At 34.7% G+C, this 25468-nt stretch overlaps 1 protein-coding gene across 3 annotated transcripts in view; it reads left to right on the top strand.

Moving 5' to 3' along the window:
- Positions 1 to 538: 538 nt before the first annotated feature.
- GRIA4 (glutamate ionotropic receptor AMPA type subunit 4) overlaps positions 539 to 25468 on the top strand; it is a gene marked incomplete at both ends in the record, with an annotated part of 386389 nt that continues 361459 nt past the window's right edge. For all 3 annotated transcript variants that reach the window (XM_080715475.1, XM_080715476.1, XM_080715477.1), the window contains 2 exons: positions 539 to 626; positions 1814 to 1972. In XM_080715475.1, the coding sequence (XP_080571601.1) occupies positions 539 to 626; positions 1814 to 1972 (247 nt within the window). The remainder of the gene's footprint in view (positions 627 to 1813; positions 1973 to 25468) is intronic.

Genomic DNA, 25468 nt, shown 5'->3' with positions numbered 1-25468 from the left:
GGCTCCGGGGCGTCGGAGAGATTGGGGCGCTTGGGTGGGCAGCGGGGGCCGGAGGCGCAGGGGGCGGGAGGCCGGCGGGGCGATCCTGGAGCGCGTGCGGCGGCCGCGGCGCCCGTGTTTGTGTGTGTGTGTGAGAGAGAGAGAGAGAGAAAGAGAGAGAGAGAGAGCTAGGGGCGAGCGCCAGTGCAAGTGAGGCAAAGAGAGAGCGCATGTCTCATCCCCGCGAGCAGCCACTAGACGCGCCACCACCATCTTTTGCATGTGCAACATTTGCAGCCGGACAGAAAACCTCTCCTCCCAGGGCTATGGAGACTGCGGGAAAAATCTGGCAGCTCGCGATGGATTGCTAAAGGGGCAACAGTCGTCATCGTCAACAACCCAGACCTTTCTTCTTTCTTTCTTTCTTTCTTTTTTTTTTTTCTTCTTTTGGTTGTTTTTAATTTTAGCGCCATCGTCTTCAATGCCTCTGTGAACAGCCTTTAGAAAGAGTGCGAGAGAAAGAGAGAGAGAGCGCGCGCCAGGGAGAGGAGACAAGAAGATGAGGATTATTTGCAGACAGATTGTCTTGTTTTTTTCTGGATTTTGGGGACTCGCCATGGGAGCCTTTCCGAGCAGCGTGCAAATAGGTAAGCTCCGTTCCGGTGGGGTGTGCATGCGGCTGGCCCTAGCAGATATCACAAAGTGAGTTAAATGAGTTACTGATAAGCGATTCAGGGAAACCTCAGGCAGCCCCGGCGTTTCCTCCTGCTCTTCTAAGAAGAAGACTTTCCCTTTACAAAACGATCGCCTCTTTGGTGCAGGTGCCATTTAGAATATAGACAGGACAGCCCACCCCATCCTCCCTCAGCCCATACCCTATTTCCACGTTTAGCTCAAGTCAGTTCAATATAGTCCGAATAAGTTGGAGATGACACCACCATGGGGTTTAATTGCATTTTATGTGCTAATCTCTTTTCATCCCTCTCTGGAGAGCATGAAAGGGGAGTCAAGTTTGTTTTATTTTTCATTTTCAATCTACTTCTTATGCTAGATGTCAGAGCTTTCTCGCTATTGTCGAAGGAGACTAGTCAAAAAAAAAAAGCCTTTCCACCCTTGCCCCTCTGCCTTTTCTCGCTATCAACCGGCTTACAGATCCCAAAGTTAAACCCATTCTCAGGAACCTTGTTGCTTTATTTTTTTTTTTCTTAGAGCTTTTTTATCCTTATTCCCCTATTTCCAGGGACCTCCACATCCGTGGCTTTTCCTGCTATTCTCCTCTCCAGTCTCTTAATGGGACTCAGCTATTGAATTTCTTCCAGCCAAACCCAGCCTCAACACTGCATCATTTCTCTAGACTGTGCACAAAACAGAGATGATTAGGCTGAGTCCACGAGCTGCAGCAAAACAAAGTTCATCTCTCCTTTTTCATTTCCCCCTTTCCTATCAGTCACCACAGCCCCTCTTTTCTGCATCTTAATGTAAACCTCTTTCCCCAGGTCATCTGCATGCCTAGTAGAGAGAGGTGCTCTGTGCTGTCTGTTGTAGCAGTGTGCTGGCAATCCTGGAGATGGCAAGAGAGAGAAAGCAAAACACACTAAATGGTCTCGGAGGTCATTGTGATCATGACAAATTGGAACACAAAAAAAGCCAAACTGTCCTAAAGAGTACAATCCTAAGCATGCACATTAGGGACAAAGGCTAGTCTCCTGAGAGGTGGCCAAGATACCTCAGTGTTATATGTGCTTGTGAGTGGTAGTAGATTTGGCAGTGCTCAGGGTGCGTATAAAACAAGAGGAAACACTGAAAGCACTCTTCTTCCTGCTGTTTTTATTAGGTGGTCTCTTCATCCGAAACACAGATCAGGAATATACAGCTTTCCGATTAGCAATTTTTCTTCATAACACCAGCCCCAATGCGTCGGAAGCTCCTTTTAATTTGGTACCTCATGTGGACAACATTGAGACAGCCAACAGTTTTGCCGTAACAAATGCCTGTAAGTAAAAAAGCTATGGATAAATTAGGTTTAAAATGAAGTAATACAGTCCTCTTCTTGTTTTTTAAAAATTTTTTTTTGAAAGAAATTCAAGATTCCTGTAGTTTCCTTGTTTCAGGAAAAATCAGAGCTTAAAACAAGATTAAGTCTTAGGGACATTGAACTGGTCCCCTTTTCCCTCCTTTCTCCTTCCTCTTTATTTCTTGTCTGGATAATTCAAGTTTAATTCTCCCCTCACATTCCAGTGTTTTTAACTACCATCTGAATGTCAATTTAGTAAAAATTGTACTCAATCTAGTTTTATTTCCCCTCTACCTTGGTTTTTCTTATTTGCTTTTCACTTGAGTAAGCTTATGCACCGTTTCCCACTGCTTTCCAAGAAGACACATGATCCTTTAACCTGGTAAAGGCAATGGAAGGTTTGCTAATAGAAGGAGAGGGGAGTGGCGGTGTGGAGGGAGGATATATATGTGAGTCAGTTGGTTGAAGCTGCCAATGACCTGGTGATGTCACTTGACGCTGCCCTGCTCTTATATTCTGGGTTGTAAATGTCTCTTACTATCACATAATGCATATATCCTGTGGATGTAACTACATGAATCCTTACCTGGGTGCCACATCACATTAGTTTCTGATCCACCTGAATACACAAACCAACACAGCTGGATCTGTTACTCTACACGATGAAACTAAATGGGTGATCTCACCTAATGCTACAAGGAAGAGGTTGTACAGTCCTCGCTGCCAAGATTCTATGGCACTTAATGTATAAATGTACAATCAACTGTGCATGGTTTCAAAACACTTCCAAACACGACCAGTCAATAATACCATCGTATACGCCTCTTCATTCTCAAAGGAAGTGCATGCTTCAAACGCTTCCTTAATTGTACATGCTAATTTACCAATGTTTGAAGTCTCTATATTAGGATAATGGTTATAGAATATCTAAGACATATAGGGATTGTTTTGCATGTTTTTGCAGCAGTCATAAATGAAAAATGTGAACTGTAGAACATTTTTATTATAGCAAGTTGAGATATCTTTTAATTCTATAAGTCCTGTCAGTACAACAAAGTCTACTGAGAAAAGAAAAAAGTGAAATTGAAAATGAAGAGTTTTTAAATGTTCAGAGGATATTAATTCATTAACTTTAATTTTTCATTCATATTTAATTGTTATTAATTCATTAAACAGATTTACATGACCACATTTCCTGGCTTTTTAGAATTTAGTTCTATGAAAAGGTTGAAGTATCTGGTGGTTTTGTAAAATGTCACAATCATATTATTTTTCAAGATGCTGTGAGTCCCATGAGTACTTCTTAACTTAAAAATCATGTTTTGTATAGTAATAAAATTAATATTAGAGCAAAGGGGAATTATTTTTAGGATGGAATACATGGAAATCAGAACTAGATTTGTGGCTCATTTTTATAACTTTTGCAAATTATTTGTTTCATATTTCAAATGTTATAAAGGGATGTCAACACCTCAAATAATTCCATGGGAAGTATTCTTCCTAACACATGAATATTATTTGTTATATTTGTTATTTAAATACTTTTTTCATGTCTCTTCCAAGGTTCTAGCAATATGTATTAGTAGCCTTAAAAATAGTTGATAATACAAATATATGTGAAGGTACTTTGTCAATAGCAAATTACTTTTTAAGTGTTATTATTAAATTTTAAATGATTTTCTTAAAAGTGGCAGATGGTTTAAATTTATTTTATTTTTTATTTCATCAAATATGATCATAAAATATACTGAAATTTGCACAATGACTTACAGTTATATAAATTATGAAGTGTAAATTCTTCAATATTATTTGTTAGCCTCATTTGTAGTCAGCTTAACTACTATTATTTTATGTGATGATAATATACATAAAATAAAGTGTTACTGAAAAAGCACCTGTAAATATGAGACACTGATAGAAAGTTACGTACAAACTAAAAAATAGAACAGGTATAAAATATAAAGGATGCTATTTATAACATTAGAATTGACAACATTGAAACAGGTAAACTTTAAATCTGTTTTGAATCAAAGTATAACGCAATGTTAGTGATTTAATTTCTTAGCAGTCACACATAAATGATTTTTTAGAGGTATTTAAAATACTTAAAAACAAATTGCAATAAGGAAAAGCATTTTTTGTGAAAAGCATTTTCTTATGAAAGAAAGGATAGCTATTTTGACAAATGACTATGCTGAAAGTCCTTAAGGCAAAACTGAGTTTGGGAAAAATCAATAGTCAGATAGTTAGGGTCAGGTGATTGGTGTTTGTTGGAAAAACTGAGCCAAAGCACACAGACTCGTGATTTTCCAGTCTAATTAAAGGTGAAACGTAAGCAGTAAATACAAAGCAATCTCATCTATCAAGTTTTACGCTTGCGGGTACAAAAGGGGACAAATTAATCTTGAAATTTATTATTCTGGGGAATTTTACATGGAACATTTTCCTTACTGTGATATGGATTGGATTTTCAAATTTGTCATGTTGTATTAAACATAAATATATAATATGTAGTGCACTAGGTATATATTTTAATTGTGATTTTTCTACAGTGGCTCCTTGCAAAACTTTAGAATGTAGTGTTTCTGTGAATAAGGGCCATTAAACAGGTTATGTTTAGTTATTATGGAATATACACTCACACAAAGGACAGATTAAAGTATAAATTGTGTTGGTTACTTAGTGCACAAGTATAATTTATTGCTGGTTCTTCTGCTCGAAATTAAGTTAATGCTCTAAGAATACTGTGGATGACTAAACTATTGTATGTGTAGAGTCTATTTACTCATGAGTCTAAACTTGATTAACCCAAACTTAGCATGTTTGGTTCAATTCCAAGTTCTAATAGGAATAATTTTGACTTAAAGTTTCATTTGATTTTCAACACTATTTTTGTAAGATTAAATTGCAATTTTTTTGCTCTTTATGCTATTTGTATTGTTGGAAAGACATGCTTTGTTGAACATTACACTGAAATTGTAAGATAGGAACACAATAAAAATAATGACCTATTTCAATAACAGAAAATATAAGTGTAACGTGATCTATGCAAAGTACAGATGATGAAAAAAGTGGATATTTAAAAAATAAATTCAATATCAGCAATTTTATTTAATTAAAACACTATTACATTTAAGAAAAATATATAGATATCTATTTAAATATATAATATCTATTCAAATTGGATAACTTCCTTTCTAAAACATTTGAGATGACCTAAAATAGGCTGGTTCTTAAGATATTTTTCTAATAATTAATGGAAATGAATATGCATATTTGGTTTCGAAGATAATGTATGTCAAAGTTGACTAAAAGACATAATGAAAATATTAAATTAGCTTACTACCAAATTATTAAAAGATAAAAATGCTAGATACATTACTTTGATTAGTTTAATCCATCTACATTAAAAATCTTGTAAAATAAATGAATCTGTAATAAAACAGTCAGTATACAATATAATCCACAAATATTCAGTTTTCTAAATGATTCTTTGAAAATTCACATGGACAATTGGAAATACATAATAAAACATGACCAAATACTTATATATTGTCACCTCTTTGGGAAATTAAAAATAATTTTATAGAATATTTTTAGCTTTTAAACTGTGAAAGAAAAGATTGACATTTTTTCTTTTCTTTTGTTTAATGATGTGTTTATCTTGCTCTTCTTTTCTGTCAGAATCTTTCTATTTAATTTTTTATGAAGTTGCAACTATCAAAAGTAGATTAGATACTATACTCCAGAAGTGATGAAAAAGTTGTTAGTTTTTCTGGCCAACTTACTTGTCAATTCTACATAGCCAAGGAGATTAGTCCTTGGTAAAGAAGTTTTCTATGTACAATAGCGGTTTTTAGTTCATTTAAATATATGGAAAACGAAACACTATATCCAATAGTCTCTGCAGGAATTTCCACTTATATAACAGGTATGTAATGAGAACTCATTGAATTTAAGTATAGTAAGTAATAAAATATTTGTGGTTTACTTAAATACCAGTTAAATATTGTTATATATTTTTCCTTCCAGGAGCATAAAGCCCTGATAAAGCATTTTACGGGTTGACACTGGGCCACTATAATAATCCTAAACATACTAAAGATAAAATTCTGATTCTGCAAAGTTAGTAGTAAAGATAAAATTATAATTAAATGATGTTTTGCTTATTTTTAGAAAATGAGTAATGTGACTCTACTGTGACTCTTACCAGGTTTCCTTATTTCCACTTGGGTAGTAAGATTTTATGCTGATTTGAATTAATTCTTTGATTTTATAATTTTTTATCTCTTCCTCTAATTTTTCATCCTGTGATTAATGACCAAGATATGAGTCATGTTCCCATGGTGTGTTCCTTTCTTACATGATAAGATGATGCATAATTTGCATTAATGTATTTCAGAATTGTCATAAAATTAAGCTTTCATAAAAATTGTCAAAAATCTTATTTTTTAAATATGTATTCTTCCAAGTGTTATTTTCCAAAGAGAAAAAATTATTTCCTGGCAATGGGGAATTCCTATATTTATGTCCTATCTGTCTATCTGTACATCTATCTCTTATCTATAAAGTAATATTATAGTTATTCTGGATTTTAAATGAAGACTAAATATAACACATCCTACTCTTTTATGACATCAGGATTAAAATAGGGGATTATACCTCTGAGCTACACATCCAACCCTATTTTATTTTATTTTTTTCAATCTTGAAACAAGGTCTCACTGAGTTGTTGAAGGCCTTGCTAACTTGCTGATGCTGGCTTTGAACCTGCTCTTCTCCTATCTCAGCCTCCTAAGTACTGGGATTACAGGTGTGTGCCAACAGGCCTGTCTCACAGCTTGCATTTTATGACAACACATAGATTTTAGGCTGATTTCATATAAATGATTTTATTTGACCTCAAGCTAATTTTACAGTGAGACATTCTGAGATGACAGGCATTATTTTGTACTTTTACATCTTTTCTTTCAAAAATGTTAATTTACTTGTCAAAGGCTATATAGTAATAGACAACACAGCCAGGGTTTGAACCAGGTCTTCTAATTACTATCCCTGTCCTTAATCTGGAGGCCATAAGGCTGTAAAAAACATATATATTGAGATTGCTTAAATTAAAAAAGAAAAAAATAATTCCCATGTATCTTTTCTCTAATTTAATTGCAACACTTTAAAGAAAATAGGGCAAGGCATTTCTGGGCAATTTATTTATTAATCACATGACAGTGAGTGATGCAGCAAAGGCTGAAGTCATATCACCCAGTGAAGTCATCTATTCATTGGATTGGATAATGAATGCCGGCATTTGTTCATTAGTCAAAATTTTCAAGGGCAACTTTATTCAAGCCACTCTTCTGAAAACTGAGAATATAAACTTAGAAGAGTAGTTGCTACCTTCAATGAGCTCATAGTCCATGGGAGAGATAGGTTATAGAATACAGACCGCAGTGGAGTAAAAGAAAGTGTTATGGGAGAAAATCAGAGTGATATGACAGAGATAAACACAGGAAGGATACTTATATAACAAATTTTGCACAGTATCTAGCGGGTGATGTTGTCTGATCTGGGTGTCAAGGCTCTTGTTGAGTCTTTTGAAGAATATGGTTGCAGAAAGTCATGCCTCACCAAAGGAGTGCTACTCAAGAAAGCACAGGTGTGAAGAGGCAGGCATGCTTGAGCTGCTGATTATCATTTAATCTGTCTGCAGTACAGAAAGTGTGAAGGGAGAGGAGAGGTCTGCTAAAGGATGTGGCTTTGTAGACTACAGAGGATCTGTATCTTCTGCAAGGAGACCCTTTGGAATAAAAAGGGGACTCAAATTACTTGGACAGGATAATGACATGACCATTAATTATTCTGAAGATGACCACTCTCTTCTTCAAAAGACTCAACAAGAGCCTTGACACCCGGATCAGACAACATCATCCCTTAGATACTGTGCAAAATTTATATTTTGCAAAGAACAAACTGGTTACAAGAAAGAGAATAAATTGGAAGGGAACAAAACAGGAAGAAAAAAGCCCCATTAGTTGAGTTTCAAAGCAATACAATTTAAAATGATGAATTATTGGATAAAAGTAGAAGTATCAAGAAGAAAGTAAAGCTTATAGATCCAAGAATATAGAACTTTTGACAGGACTTAGTAACTGATTGTGCATCTGTATGGAAAGGTGGCAAAGAAGTATAGTAAGAATAAAGATGATTTCTCAGATTTCTGGCCTGGGTGAATATGTTTTACTTATGGTACTAATTGAAAGAAGGAACACACGGTGGGGGGTGGGAGAAGCAGATTTGAGTGGGGTGAGGTTAGATTCATGTGGATGTACTGGTTTTAAGATGTTAAAAGGCACCCAAAGAAAGTAAAGCAGTTGAGGTTTGGGTGTGAGTGTCTGGAGATCTTGGGGTCAGTCTGAGCTGAAAGTAGACTGTCGTCTCTGTGGCTGGCTGGCTGGAGTCATGAAGTGAATGCCATCACCTAGACAGCATCAGCAGTGAAAAACTGCTAAGTACTAGATCCTAGGAGTGCAGTAGTTAGAGGCAGGGAGAGGAAAGGGGTAAAAAAAAAGGAGATTCAAGGAAAATTCATCAGAAAGTTCAGAGGAAAATGAGGCAAGAGTAACTTCACAGGAGCCATGAGGTGGACAGAATTTCAAGTAAATAGTGGTCAACCATGTCAAAAGCTGCCGAGTTTAGATAATGAATTGCAAAGAAAGTTATAGTAACTTTAACATAGATCTTCTTTTTCTTTTTTCTTTAGAGTGACCTTTTGTATTTTGGACAGGAAAAAGAAGACCCATTTCCTAATCTCACATAGATTCTACTAATATGTAATATTTTGTATAAATTGGCCTAGAATATTATCTTATCCTTAGTGGTAGAGAGTAGCCGTCTTCTGCAGAGTTTTGAACCAGATAGGCTTAAATTTGCCATCAGAGAGTAGTTAGGTTACTTCATACTTCTGATCCTTGATTTTTTTTTGTCTGTTAACACAGAAAAATAATAACTACTGCTTATAATTTTTACAACAGTAGAAATGTATGTGGAAGACATTCATGGATAGTACTGCATTAATTTTAGTTGTATACGTATTCTATGTGATATGGAACATTTTTTTTTCTGAACCAGTTTTAAAATTCCAAGGTTTTTTATATTTTGTATTTGTTTTTTGAAAAGGCAAATTGTTGTTAATACATATATTTGGATGCTATTTCATAGAAACTTTGATCTCCCAATCAGTTGTTCATTTTAACTTTATACACATATCTAGAGCTGTATTAAAATTATTTTGAAGTCTAAGAGAGAGTGACTTTTCCTGGGGTCTCTTTACCATTCATAGTGAGGATTATTTCATTGGTGTATTAAAGGAAGAAATGAATTCTCCTAATTTTAGAGACAATTGTGTATGTTTGTGTGCAATATGCATGTACATATATTTGCAGAGAGAGAGTCCTAAATTTCTGAACAGCTCCTTATGGAAGTCAAGTCATGAAAAGGGCCTAGGACTATGACCCTGAAGGAGCTACATGTAAAATAAACAAAGAGCTCTTCATTTCCTACCTTCATTGTTTGAGAAACAAAATATAATTTATACCTGAACCCAACCAGGAATATCCTCATAAACTCCATCTCCACTAATTTTGTCTGTTAAATGGAATATAATCAGTCTGTGCTCACTGGAAAAATCCTTGGCTCAGTCCTCTAACTCTCAGACCATCACCTTATGATTTTTATTTCTTCTTTTACTATCAAAGTGCTACATATTCTACATCAGCTCTTTCTATTTTTATCATTATTCACCTTTTGCCTCACCATCTCCTCTCTTGGAACACCCTGTTCTTGAAGGTCATGAATGAATTACAAATTAGTAAATCCAATTGTTGTTTCTTAGTTTTCAGTGCCTCAGAATACTTTGCAAAAGCTGACATTGCTGAGGACACCCTCTTCTTTGAAACTCATTCCTCCCAGGATAATAACGATATTAATAGATATAGTGGAACACTGACTACCTGCCAGAGTTTCATGTTACCTCAGTTTTTATACAACTCAAAAAGTAGGATTATTTTTTATCATTTTATAAGTGGAGAAACTGAAGATTTGCATAGCTATGAAAATAAGCTTAAGAATAACAAAGTGTCCAGGAAACCAGATCTTAAAGTCAGCTCTCAACCAAGCATGGTAGTTCATAAGTAATCCCAGTACTTGTAAGGGTGAGACAAAAGAATCTCAGGTAGCCAGATATGGTCATGCACGCTTGTGATGCCAATATTTGGGAGGCTGAGACAGGAGGATTGTTGTTCGTGGACAGCCTCAGCTACTTAGTGAGGCCCTTTGTAGCTCAGTGAGACCCTGTTTCAAAATAACAAATAAAAAATAGGGCTGGGGGTATAGCTCGAAAGTAGAATGCCTTGGGTCCCATCCCAAGTTCTGATAAAAAATAAAAAAGGATCTCAGGTTTGTGGTCAGGCCTCAGCAACTTAGGCTCTCAGCAATTTGGCAAGACCCTGTTTCCAAATGAATAAATAAATGAATAAATAAATAAATAAGAGCTGTAAGTGTAGCTAGGATATATAATGTCACTGAGTTCAATTCTCAGGAACAAAAATAAAAATAAATAAATAAATAAATAAATAAATAAGTCAGTTTTCTTAATCAATATACAACTTACCAGCCATTCACACTGCCGTATGTTAATCTGAACGGTATTTACACAGTACCCAACACTTGGTGTGATTCTAGCCAGGTATTCCTAGCTAGAGGGTTACCTAGTTTAAATATAAGATGAGAATATAATGCATCAATAAAAGTATTAAAATAAAATCTCTTTCCCCTCAATAAATACATAAATATAATATGCTTATCTGAAGCCTACCTCTTTTACAAGCTTGCATTTACCCCCCAAGAACCATGTGTAATGTTTTACAGTGAATGTTGATTCTTTATGTGATTTGTAATGCAGCACAAAATTTTCAAAATTCTAGCTGGCAACACTCCCATTACTTCATGTAGCCAAATTCCTGTCATAAATACCACTATATGTAAAAAAATGACTTTGAATTAGTGTGCAAACAGTGTTGGATGTACAATCAGTTGGCCTTTTTGTAGTAACATTATTTGATTTCAGAATGACTGCAGATATTCAGTACTATGCTGCAGAATTAACTACTTTAATATGTTCTTAGCTGTCAGGGGTTTGTCTTTAACGTGTTTTTTGGATTCCAAATAAAAATAGAAACAACTGTTCAAGAGCATTTGCTGAAATGAAAATTGTTCCAGTCTTTATAACATTGTCACTAGCTTCTAACTTAATTAAATGGCTATGGTGTCAATAGAAAGTTCAATGTTACATTAGAAATAAAAGGCAAAAACATTTAAAATCTATCCTTCTTTCACCAATCTATATTTCTCCAGATATAGCAAAAGTTGTGCCATAAGCTATCATCAGTATTTGTTTACCTTTATTACTAATGCTTGTTCCACATGCATTTTCCTTAGTATTTAAAATATTATGTTGTGTTCTTTCCATTTTCCATATATTTTATATTTTATTTACTTATTTTTGTGGTACTAGGGATTGAACTCAGAGGCATTCTACTTTCAAACTGCACCCCCAGCCTGATTTTATATCTTATTTGGAAACAGGGTCTCACTAGACTGATGAGGGTCTCATTACTTGCTGAGGCTGGCCACAAACCTGTGATCCTCCTGTCTCAGCCCCCCAAGTATTGGCATGGCAGGTGTGCACCACAACGTCTGGCTCCATGTGTTTTTATTTTAAAGCCAGCACACACTTGTAAAATTTTCAAAGGATTCAGAAATCTAAAAAAGTGGAAATATTCTTTAATCTCACCACTTGGATATGATCAAACAGTTTTCTGTAATCTTTGTAGACGTCTATATAGACCTAGAGAGACAGAGTAGTACAAATGTAAGCTTGTATTATATATCAAGAAATTAAAATGTTTGATGCAAATTATATTGCTTTATACTTTTATTTTTATGCATGGTATATTTCACTTAATCCCCCAAAAATGTCTGTCGTTACATAAGATGGATGTAACTTTCCTTGACTGCTACATAATAAGTCACAGTGAGAAGTTGATGTGATTTACATTGTTTAATCATCTTTGATATTATAAACAAAAAATACCAGTAAAACTAGTTGTGTTCCTGTGTGAATATTCCTATAGGATCAACTCCTGGTGGTGAAATTACTATATCAAATGTAGATTTGAGCTTTTGGATAGATAAAATCTTCTCCTTTATAAAATGCTATTTAAATTTATAACAACCAGTATATGAGATGATTGTTCTTCTAGGACCTATCAACATTACCCATTATTAGGTAAAATAACATCTAATTGCTGCTTTAATTTGCATATTTTATTAATAGTGAGACTGATAAGACCTGTTTCTTTCCTTGTGAGCTGTCTTTTCTTTTTCTTTGCCAATGAAAGTTTTCTTCTTTATATGTGGGAATATTTATTTATTTATTTATGTATTTATTTATTTATTTTGTGGGTTTGGGGATAAAACCAGGGGCATTTGACCTCCGAGCTACACCCCCTGCCCTATTTTTTATTCTTTATTTTGAAACTGGGTCTCACTGAGTTGCAGAGGGTCTCACTAAGTAACTGAGGCTGGTTGTGAACCCAGATCCTCCTGTCTCAGCCTCCCAAATGCTAGGATTACAAGCATGCGCCACCATGCCCGGCTATGTGGGAATATTTATATACTCTAGAAATGAACTTTTTGTCATATATGTTGTGAATTATTTTTCTACTTTTTCTTTGGCTTCCAACTTAAAGCAATATAAATACTTAAAGACATTATAATATCTTTTACTATATGGACATTTAAATTTTTTATTTAGTCAAATCTGTGAGTCATTTTCTTTGCTGTTTCTGAGTCTTGTGTTATGGTATAGAGCATTTTATGATTAAAAACATAAAAATATTATTCTACATATTATAGTATGTTTATGGTTTTAAATTTTATATTTCTAACAATAATTCTTCCAGAATATATCTTATTTATAACAGAAATGTATGTTTGCTTTTTCTGTATTATTTATTTAAATAAGCGATTATTCTTCCAGTTCTTGGAACTTTGTGCACAACTGATGCCTTATTTTTTCTCTTATATTTTTTATGGATGCACTGTAATCATGCATCATACTGAGGAATAGAAAATATAGGAATATACATGCACACAGCACTCAGTGTGCTTCCCTGTGGATCCCACCTCACTCCTTTCCCCTTCCTATATATGTCATTGAGATTATCAGCGATAATTTAATATACTCACATAGCATCATTTAATCTAGTACCCTTATTACATGTCTAATCCTCTGACTGATGCTCTCTTTGACCTACTTTGAGCGAGCAAAAATGTTTATTTTATTTCTCCCAAAATTCTCCTGTTTCTTGTTGTTTACCTACCTGCCTCCCACTCCAAAATCCCAACTACATTTTATCAGATTATCAAACTGATTATTGCTTTTGCCTTTACCACAGTTTATAATTATTATTTTCATTCTTTTACTTATATATCTTTATATGTCCCACTAGCTAAAAGCTTTCAGAACAAAGTGCTGCTTGACTTGTTAACTATGTCTTTGGCTCTTGCACAAAGCCTGATACAAATAGAAATCAGTAAACATCTGTGCATAAGTAAGCAAGAAAAATGGGATTAAGTTTTATGCATTCATTTTGGAGACATCTTTAACATAGCTAATACTTTTCAAATATAGTCCGAGAGGAAGTCAAGCCAAAAATATGAAGAAAATAAAGACACATACACCAAAAAAATTATATATTTTTACCTTAAACATTTTTCTCATTTGTTTCCATTAGATTAAATTTAAGCTAAGGAGAAGAAGAAAATAACTCCTAGAAGGAAGAAACTTGGGCTGTTAATGTAAATTGATGTACAGGGTTCTGGGCAGACAGCACTTTGGTAAATTTAATCTGGTAGAAGAGTATTCTGTGTGTTTCTAGCATTTATTGTTTGCTGACAAAATAACTTGAAATTGCTGAGACAAAGTACTTTGAAGGTAGTAGAGAGAGCCCAACGTAGAAGGCCAGGTGAACTACTGAGCACACTCAGGAGAAGCCCATCTGCTCAGATCTTGGATGCTTGCTCAGCATTCTTCAATGTTCTTGAAACTAGAAGACTGTTGTAAAAGGGAGGGGGGGAGTTAAATGCATAATACCATTACTGACAGTTCCTGGTTTTCTCCAGTTGACCTTCTTCCACCAGTTTCACAATGCTATTAGTTTTCATATCTTTCATCTTTTTTCTTTGAAGTTAGCTTCTCTTTGATTAATTAATGCTCAACTAGATGGACAGTCTTACCTAGGCAAGATTTTTTTTCCTTTCTTTCTTTCTTTCTTTCTTTCTTTCTTTCTTTCTTTCTTTCTTTCTTTCTTTCTTTCTTTCTTTCTTTTTCTTTCTTTTGCGATACTAGGAATGAAACCCAGGGGAATTCTACCTTCGAGCTACACCCCAGCCCTATTTTTTTTTTATTTCTTATTTTGAAACAGGATCTCACTGAGTTTCAAAGGGTATCACTAAGTATCTGTGGCTATCTGTGAACCTGTAAACCGTGATCACCCTGTCTCAACCTCCCAAATGCTGGTATTACAATTATGTGCCACCACACCCAGCTAGGCAAGTGTGAAAGGCATTATACCTCTTCTTTGCTTCAGAGCTTTAGAATCAAGGGTAAGAAATTATTTTCCCCTAAAAATTTTGCTTGTTTCCTCCTTTTTTAATGGAAAGCCTGCAAGACAAAATGTTTCTTTTATTGTTCAGACAGCCAAGAAGCTCAATTACATATTTACTCTTCACTAACTACATTACTAAATATTTAAAATAATTTATTGGAGTTTAAATATTTTATATTTCTAATACTATATAACAGATAGATACATGAAAGAAAGGAAGGAAGGAAGGAAGGAAGGAAGGAAGGAAGGAAGGAAGACAATAAATACATCATTTTGGGAAGGTAACACACAGCTATTCTTGTTATAAATGCAAATATCTAGATATAGATCCCATTCATCATAGACACAGACATTGGTCAGAGTTTGCTTGAATAGTCAAATTTTGTTTACTATTCTTAGAGGAATGAATAGATGCAATGATATATTAGATGGTAGATAGATAATATGTTCATACTATTAGACTATGAGTTCTTTGACAGACATAATGCTACCATATTAATATTTGGACCATAAGTGTCTTCGCTTTTTTTTCCTTCCTTTTTGTACTGGGTATTGAACCCAGAAGTATTTTAGCTCTGTGCTATATCATTCACCTTCTTTACCTTTTTTTCCTGCAGTACTGGAGATGGAACCCAGGGGTATTCTACCATCAAGCTACACCCCAGCCATATTTTTTTTTTTTATTTTGAAACAGGGTCTCACTAAGTTGCAGAAGACCTCACTTACTAAGTAGCTGAGGCTGTCTGCAAGTCTTGAATCTCCTGTCTCATATTCTCAAATACTGGGATTATAAGCATGCACCATCAATCCCAGCTCACTCCTTTACATTTTTTATTTTTATTTTTTAAAGTAGGGTTTCACTATGTTGCTATAATGCTTTGGGTTTATATTGCCCTGAGGCCTCATAGAAAGTAGGTATCTGTGTTGAAGGTTTGGTTACCTAGAGGAGGTGGGTTCCTAGGGTGCCCTAAGGGATTGATTACCTATGGTCCCTCCTCCTCCAGCCCCTTCCTCTTCTGCTTCTGTCTCCTTGCTGTGAGAGTAAAGCCCTTGTTTACTTCTCTCTGCCTCCTACTGCCATGTTCTGAGCTCCACAGACCGGTCCTGACATGGACTAAAGTTCCGAATCTCCAGAACTGTGAGAAAATAAACCTTCCTTTTTCCTACTTGTGTGTAGTCACACTTTTTGGGTCCCAACAGTGAGAATGCTGACTGAAACAGATGCAGAGCATCTCTCTAAGTTACTGAGGTCGGCCTTGGACCTGTGATTCTATTGTCTAAACCTTTCAAGTACTGGGATTACAGTTGTGTGCCACCAGGCCTAGCCCGTAAGGCATATTATAGTGTCTGGAAAATAAATGGTCCATACTCAACAATTTTTACTAATTGTGGAAAAAAAGGAAGACAATCTATTTCTTGACTGGATGTCTATAACAACTAATTCTTAGCCAAAAGTGAATATGACTCATATTCTAAAAGCAGATACTATATACCCCTTAGTGCCTTCCCAAGCTTAATAATGTTTATCTATGTAACATAAGTTCCAGATCTTTAGCATCTAATTTCTGACATTTTAGATGTCCACTGGATTTATCATAATTTAATTAAAATATGATTTGAATGAACCTTTACATTCCTATCATGATCTGTTCAGAATTAAACTCCACAATTCCAAAAATCATGGGTATAGCCTGATATAAGCAGTCCAGGTAAAATTGTGAATTCCAATTATTTAGATGTATATACATAAGGTGTAGCACTCTGTTTCTTTGAGCTAAGACTGCAATCATTAAAACTTCACATGCTATTTTTTGCAGACATTATCTCTGCAAATTAACCTCCCAAAAGAGCATTTTAAATGTCACAATGATTATATATATATATATATATATTTTTTTTTTTTCAGTACTGGGGATTGAACCCAGGGACATTCTACTTCCAAGCTATAACCCTATTCCTGTTTCTTTATTTTGAAACAAGATTTCTCCAAGTTGTGGAGGGCCTCTATGAGTAGCTGAGGTTGGCTGCAAACCAGTGATCCTCTTATCTCAACCTCCCAAAGTACTGGGATTACAAGCGTGTACCTCCATACCCGGCTCACAATGAAAGATTTTTTAGGTGCATTCTTAAATTTCACTGTGTTTGCAAACTTTAAGACTACTATCAATTTCAATCCAAATAGTTATAAACTATTTTAAATTCAATGTGATTATTCACTATATTATTATCTATATTGTTAAATAAAATTTATACATGCTGGAATGTAGGATAAATATAAAATGGTATTAGGCATGAATAAATATTTTTTGGTGTGTATGGACAGTTCGATATAAATTCTCCTAAAATAATTAATTTCATCAAATTTACCCATATTGTTATTTCACTGCACCTGTGCTTTTTAACATTAAAACAAACAAAACATATCATATCTTGGGAAAATACTTCCTGCATCCATGAAGGATACAGGATGAGTTAGATGCTCATGTGCACACACACACACATGCACACACACACACACACACACAAACACACAAACACACACACACACAGCTTTCATTCAGATAAAAAGAATAGACAAAATATATAGCAGATAATTCATACTGGGATAAATAAATAAGTCTAATAAACAAACTATACTTAATCTTAATAATAAGATACAAATTAAAATGAGAATAAAGCCGGGCATGGTGGCGCACACTTGTAATCCAAGCATTTGGAAGACTGAGACAGGAAGATCACAGTTCATGGACAGCCTCAACTACTTAGTGAGGCCCTTTGCAACTCAGTGAAACCCTGTTTCAAAATAAAGAATAAAAAATAAAGCTGGGGGTATAACTTAGATGTAGAATTCCCCTAGGTTTCATCCTCAATACTGCGAAAATAAATAAATAAAATGAGGATGAGATATATACAATTTCGACAGATAAATACAGATGTATAGTAAAGATGAAAAGAATTTTAAGACTCACTATTGCTGGGGCATTTTAAATTAATACAAAGCGTTTGAAATTAATTTATCACATTTTATTAAAAGCCATTAAAATTTTGAATCATTTGATTCCATGCACATGGAAAAATCTCTAGACATGAAAATTTTTATGAAATCATTAATTCATAATATTTAGTTTGTGAATGCTTAAATTGTTTAAAGAAGACTTGATCATGATCATTATCTGACTTATGCCAACAATTATGAACTCTTTATGTATATACAAACTCTTAATGTACAAACATATGCATAAAGTATATTATGTATATGCGCACGCACACACACACACACACACACACACACACACACACACACACACACACAGAAGGACCAGTGTTATTTTAGAAAAAGTTAGTGCTAAAGTCAAATGCAAAAGAGAATGTCCTTAAAAATATAGTAATGATGTATGGAGTTGATAAATCCAGTTAAATTATTTTTAAAATTATCAGTTGTTTAGATCTTCCATGCCAATCCTGGGTGATATCCAGGTAAAAACAGGTGCATCGTTGTCTGCCCACTCTCGTCAAGGAGTGATAGGAAAGTCACTGTCAGTGGTTTTGTCTCAACCTGTTCTCTATTCTCTTCTCCTCACTTATACTTTCAAGCACATAAGATGTTCAAAATAAAATTCAGATATGATATAACAATTCATTGGGGCTTTGAAAGATGCATGATATTTTTCTATATGCAGTGAAGAAAGAGGAAAAAGTCTTACAGCAAGACAAAATAGCATCACAGGGGAAAAAATGTAAAGGTGTGTCGATGATTCTGGGGAGCAGGAATGGATCTGGAGAGTTCAGTCAGAGTAATCCTTGGCAGATGGTGGACTGCAGGGGCGGAGAGGAGAGTAGGCATAGCATTTCAGAGGCTATAAGAACGGGATTGTCAACTTCCCTGAAGGTTAGGATAAGAATATTGTTCTTTATTCTAAAGCAGAAGGCAACAAGCATTTTAAACAGCTTATGACAATAATATTTGTGTTTCATAAAGACTTCCAGCAGCACTGTTCATCATTATTATATATAACAAACCATGGTTGCTTTCTCATACCAAATCCTACACCAAGAAACTTTCCTAGACAAGCAATGTCATTTTGTTACTGCAGTTGAAGCTTATAATGCCCATTATTGCAGGTATTCTGCTGATTATTTTTCAGTAAAAAACTGTTATATCTAGAAGCAAATACTTACTTATCATCTCAACCATCTATTTTCAGAACTGCAAACCAAGCTAAAGATTATAAAAAAAATGTGAAATTTCTAGCATTGTTGAGGAGAAATAAAAACAAAACCAAAGTGAGCATCATTTACAATGTGTGTAAAGACAGTTAAACCTCCTTATTTATTAATATAGATGTTGACAGAATACTACACACTCATTCCTGATTAAACTTTAGACTGTTTCCCTTTTGCTTGTAGTTATTGTTCTCTTTTAGTATATTTTTATTGGTACAGTGCAATTATACATCTTAATGAAGAGCAGAACAATAGAAACACAGGCATGCAACACTTGGTGTGTTTTCCTCTGGATCCCATCCCATTGCCTCCCCCCTCATTGTCCATGTAACTGAGACTGGTATTAGTAACTTCATATATGAACACGGCATTATTTGGACTGTGGTATATACACACAGTGGAGTTTTCCTTAGCCATAAAGGACAAAGCTATGTCATTTGCAGAAAGATAGATGGAACTAGAGAATATTTTGCTAAGTGATATTAGCTAGTCACAGAAAGTAAAAGGTCATATGTTTTCTCTTATATGTGGAAGACAGAGAGAAACTGAGACTTCAAAAGGGACTTCAGATAAAGGAGAGAGACTAGTAGATTTGGGCAGAAGAGTGAGGGGAAAAGGAGATTTGATGAAGGAAAAAAATGCTAGTTTTTGTTCTTGATGAAAGTTAACTAATTTACTTGACACAATCGTGACTTGCCACTTTGTACATACTATAGAGTGGTAAGAGCTGTTTTTTTTATTAAGTGAGCTAAAATGTGAAACTAAAATTATCATCATATGTATGCATGCATTTATCTGTTTACAGACACACATATACACATGGTCTACCAAGAGGGAGATACACTGAGATAGTAGTACGTATAATTTGCTAGATATAGTTAAATTGCTCCTTTCAGAATAATGAATTAGAAAATTTCATGTACATACTTTTGCCCAACATTTTTACAATTTTGTTTTGAAAATAAAGATAGAAACTATACATATATATGTAAATAAATGTTTCAGAATTTACAAATTACTTTCAGTCATTATATATATATATATATATAATATTATATGTAGCATATCATAATTTGAACATGCATACCTGTAGCATTTGATATTTGATTCTTGTTTTTCTTTTTCAAAAGATTTAACAACATGGTATGAAACAAAAGCGCACGTGAAATAAGCCTCATTGTACAAAAGTGATAAAATCACAGATTAGAAGCTAAGTTTAAATATTTTTATGGAAAGATAACTATTACTAAATATTTATTATTATTATTATTATTATTATTATTATTATTATTATTATTATTGGTGGTGGTACTGGGGTTCCTGGAAACCCTTCTACCTCTGGGCTACACTCCCAGATACCTATTTTTTTAAATATTTTTATTTGGAAACAGGCTTCGAACCTGCGCGATCATCCTGTCTCCGCCTCCCAATCGGGGGGATGGGGGGGTGGGGGGGATTACAAGCGAGTACGACCATGCCCACGATATTTTATTTTCAATATAGAATGTCTTTACCTTTCCTGCATATATACTTTATTTTATTTTAAATGGATATTTCCCATTTAGCAACTAATATTCTAGTCCTTTAATTATCAGACTGCAACTAAAGTGTTGTTTATTTAACAGAATAGTTATTGAACAACGTTATTTAGAGATTTTTACAACATGAGAAATGGGTAACATAAAATGTTGGATAGAAAAAAATAAGCTTTCTTAATTGCAATTTCAAAAAAACCATAGATAGTATAGAGAAGAGATTGTTGGTACATACCTGTAATCTTAGTACTGGAAGACTGAAACAGGAAGAACCCAAAGTTGAGTCCGGCCTCAGCAATTTAACAAGACCTTCAGCAGCTTAGTGAAACTCTGCTTCAAAATAAAAAATAAAAGGATCTGGGGATATAGCTCTGATGTAGAATGCCTCTGGGTTTACTTCCCAGTACCCTTCCACCAAAAAGACGACCAAAATGGCGACAGCAATTGTCTTTGTCTGTGTTTCTATGAAAAATTCCCCTTATTTAAATGTGCACACATTTATTAGCATACATAAATATGTATTTTTATTTTTACATATTTAAAAGGAGTATATATTTACACTTTATCTGATTAGCAGGCTCTAAATAAAGGAAAATATACCTATGCTGCCAGTAGTTATTGAGTTTGTCTTACTTGTTTACATAGAAAAGATAAATTAGAAAAATTTTTAGATGGTTGAGCCTGTAGCAGGACTTGTTCTCAGAATATCTTTTTCACTTAGTAGTTGCCGTGTTTGGTTTCTTTAACTACATACTTTTATTGTTTAAAAGTGAAATTTCAGTTCTAATGAGCCAAAACTATTGTTATTATATTTATTTTGCTAATTTAAAAGAGCCAAGAGATTTTGTGATTTTAAGTGCTTGCCACTGCCAGTTGAAATCTATAACTTACCAAGCTTAGTTAAATACATTATTTTTGTCCTCTAGGAAGGATAATAGCTACAATGAGTGAGCTGATGGGTCTTAACTATCTGGTGACTTTCTATAGAGATTTTTATTTTATCAATCACACTGGCTTAGGTTCCACTTTACCACGATTCCATGGCACCTTGGGCTTACCTTGTTATATTATCATTTTGATGTGTATCTCCCTTTGTCATATCAGCTCCTAGATGGCTGGCTGCATCATATTTATTAATGGATTCCTAGTATTGGATTCGTAGAACAATGCCTGACATATAATAACATTAAGTTAATACTGATAAATGTGAGTATACAAGAATGAAAGCAATTGGGAATTGATGTTTTGATTCTGTTTTTGAGTACATAACTGACATTTTAATTGTGACAGATTCTATGTTGGTGACTATTTGGACTACAAAATAAATGGGAACCAATTCTCTATGGACTTTTCCATCTGAGTAGACAACATGAGGAGGATCACAAAGATCATTACTCATTAAAATAAATCACCATCAAAGTTGAGAATCTAAAAGACCTGCCAATGAGAATCTCCAAGTTAGAAGGGATTGTCGCACAAGTTACTTTCCACCTTTCTTTTGGGTTCTTAATTTTCATGAAGATTATTTCAGTGAAATTATTGATGCTTCCAGGATTCCTGGCTACCAACAAGGATATCATAGGTCTTCACTTAAAATTATGGTCCAAGCCTCAAAAGAACATTCTCGTTCTTGCTCTGCCCCCACATGGGTCTATTCAAACACCAATACCACTAGGATCCTCTCACTTCTAGTTTCAAAGACATTTTTTACATGTCTAGAGTGTCCAGCAATCTTCTACTATGGGAACACAGTCCTCTTTTCTCCCAAGTAGTACAAGATATAAGATCATCGAATATGCCAACACAATGTGACATACACTAGTACCCAATGGGAAAGGACGCAGCTAGCCCTGCTCGTGTTCATGCCTATATTCATAATATAATAAGACGGCACTTTCCCTTTTTTTAATGGGCCAGTAAAGACAGCTTAACTTTCTCATATAAAGCCAAGATGACAGAGTAAGGAAATGATTCAACAATACTTAGACTAACTAGACTAGTGAAGTAAGATTGGACTGGTTTATCTACGTGTTAGAATTTGTGTGGAGAGAAATAAAACTTGAGCAGCTCTGGGTTGGACCAGGCTCCTAAGAATCGGAACCACTCATATTTTCTTAAAGAAACTGAATTCTATATGCCTTATGCATCCATTGAAGTTTGTTACCAAGATGTCCCTGTTAATACGCAGCTTTTTTTTTTTTTTTTTTTGGTGGTACTGGGGGTGGAACCCAGAGGCTTTCTACCTCCGGGCTATACTCTCGGAACTATTTTATATTTTATTTGGAAACAGGGTCTCACTAAGTTGCTGAGCCTCACTAAGCTGCCAAGGCTGGCTTCGAACCCGTGCGATCCTCCTGTCTCAGCCTCCCAAGCACGGGGACTACAAGTGTGCACCACCACGCCCGGCCAATATGCAGCTTTTTAAGCATTCAGTAGTCATGTTAATTAAATGTTCACTTGGCAACTGCCTTGATTTTTTCACTTTGCCCCATTTTTATTAAAAGAGATATTAGATGTGATATTAATCCTTAAAAAGCCTATAATCTGCTGGAGAGATAGAAGTAACTTAAGAAACAGGGTAATAGGTAGATATTAATTAGAAAGTGTCATATATTGTATAAACAATAGCCAAAGAAGAAATATCAGCAAGGGCCATCCTTTATAAACATAAATCTTAGTAAAGCATAATTTTATCTTGAATAAATGAGGGAGAAAGGGAGAGAATGAAAAGGGGGTTGAAGAGAGGAAGCAAACACCTTGACAACGGGAAAGGGTAAGATACACAAGAAAGTGCCTCTGGGATCAGAGCAGACTTGAAGCAAGGGGATACAGGGACAGGAAAAACTAATTACAATTTTAGAGCTTTAAAAGGCAGAAAAAGAAAATTTGAATTTGATAGCATAAAATGTCTAAAGATTTGGGAAAGGAATTGGCATTGTGAAAAGTAGAATTTGAGGACCATTATTGTGGCCTGGGTAGGTGGGACCAACTTAGAGAATAGAGTACAGACACCGGAAGGGAAGACAATAAAGTTAACTCAAACTCGTTTCTTCTCATTTTTCATTTTTGGGGATTTGCTTCAGTCTGCAGCTGAAACTACCTCTCATTTCTTCTCTACTTAGACACCTCAACTCTACTTACAGTAGACACAACTCTACTTACAGTTTCACATTTAGCCGTTGCTCTTTTATACTTATACAGGTTTTAAAAAACAATAACACTGCTTTGAATACATTATTATTACTTTTTAAAATATACCTTAGTAGGCCGGGAGTGGTGGCGCATGCTTGTAATCCCTGGGCTTGGGAGGTGAAGACAGGAGGATCGTGCAGGTTTGAAGCCAGCCGCGCTGGCGTAAGAGAGCCTGTTTCAAAAATACAAAATAGGTCTGGGTGTATAGCCCGGAGGTAGAAGAGCTTCCAGGAACCCCAGTACCACCTAAAAAAAGAGAAAATATATATACCTTAGTAGTACATTGTAACAGTACATCCTATTGAGGCATATTGTGATAGATACGTTTGTGCACACAGCACCTGCTGCATTTTCCTCCTGATGCCACCCTGCTTCTTCCCCTCCTCATTCATAATAATAAAATTGGCATTGATAGCTTCACGAATGTATGTAAGACTATCTGAACTTCTTTCAGTCTATAGAAATACTTAAACCCTTCTGAACCCATCACTCTGCTGTAGGAGAACACATGTCTGGACTAGACCTGGATTCAGTTTCCATGTTTGTTGTCACAGCCCTGTGAACTGTTGATGAGTTAATCATCCTCTTTGAATTTCAGGCATTTAAATTACAAATTAATGAGCACTTGCCTTGCTTTTACTTAGGAACATATAAAACAGTATGTATTAAGATATATTTTAAATATGGATCTCTTACAATTGTGAAACAATCATGTATGTCATTTAGCCTCATGTATATAAAATTAAATGCAGACTTTAGTAGCCAATGGAAGAAATAGAGAAAGGGTTTTCAAGATTGTCCTTGAAAGATGGTGGAGGAAACCACCACTACCAGGAAATACAGGTAGCATAGAATGTCCTGAAGCAATGCACCTAAGCATACCTACTGCAAAAATGCAAAATCTAAAATGCCTCCCAAATCCAAAACCTTTTGAGAACAAATATGATATCATAAGAAGAAAATTCCACAGTTGGCATTGTGTGATAGGTTGCAGTCCAAATATAAGTATATAGAAATATTATGTAAAATTTCCTTCAATCTGTGTATAAGGTATATGCAAAATAAATGAATTTCATATTTAAAGGTGGACCTCATTCTTGAAATATCTCATTATGTAACTGCAAAAACTATAAAAAAAAATTTGAAATCTGACACACTTCTGGTACCAAGTATTTCAGATAAGGAAAACTCAACCTGCCTTACAGATTAAGTTGGGAACTGAGCTAGAAATGTCTCTTAGGTGGATCTGTTTTAAATGTATTCAGGTATGTAAATAGCTGTAGAAAGAAAGGTCTAGGGTAAAGATAAGTGCTTGAAAATTGTCAGCATATAGATAACAGTTAAAACTATGCACAAGAAGAGAACTGCTAGACTATATGAAGTTGGCATTAAAAAATAAAGGTTTATGGATTAGACACACATCATGATAAGAAAAATACAAATTGTTTTTTTTTTGGTCCACAAGACTTTAAAAAATAATTTGTTTCCAACCTAAGACTTAGTATATTTTGCATGAAACTTTGCATTACTGACTTCTCTGAAAAAAATTAAAGTCTTTATTATAATATCCCAGAATTTTCTTTTTTTTTTTGGAAGATTTAAAGAAGATTATTAAAAAGATAGAAACACAGAAGACAGTTACAGCCTCATGTTTTAACATGAGGGGGTGCTTCAAACGAAATGACCAGAATTTTCTATTGATGACAATTGGTCAGACCATACTAAGTAAGTGGTCCCCGGTAGGTAGGTAAGATAGATATTGTCTGTTCTCCTGAGTTGTGCATCAGAAAACAAAAGGC

The sequence above is a fragment of the Muscardinus avellanarius genome (genome assembly GCF_963383645.1).
Source record: "Muscardinus avellanarius genome assembly, chromosome: 1".
Lineage (NCBI taxonomy): Eukaryota > Metazoa > Chordata > Mammalia > Rodentia > Gliridae > Muscardinus > Muscardinus avellanarius.
This window is presented reverse-complemented; position numbering and strand designations above follow the sequence as displayed.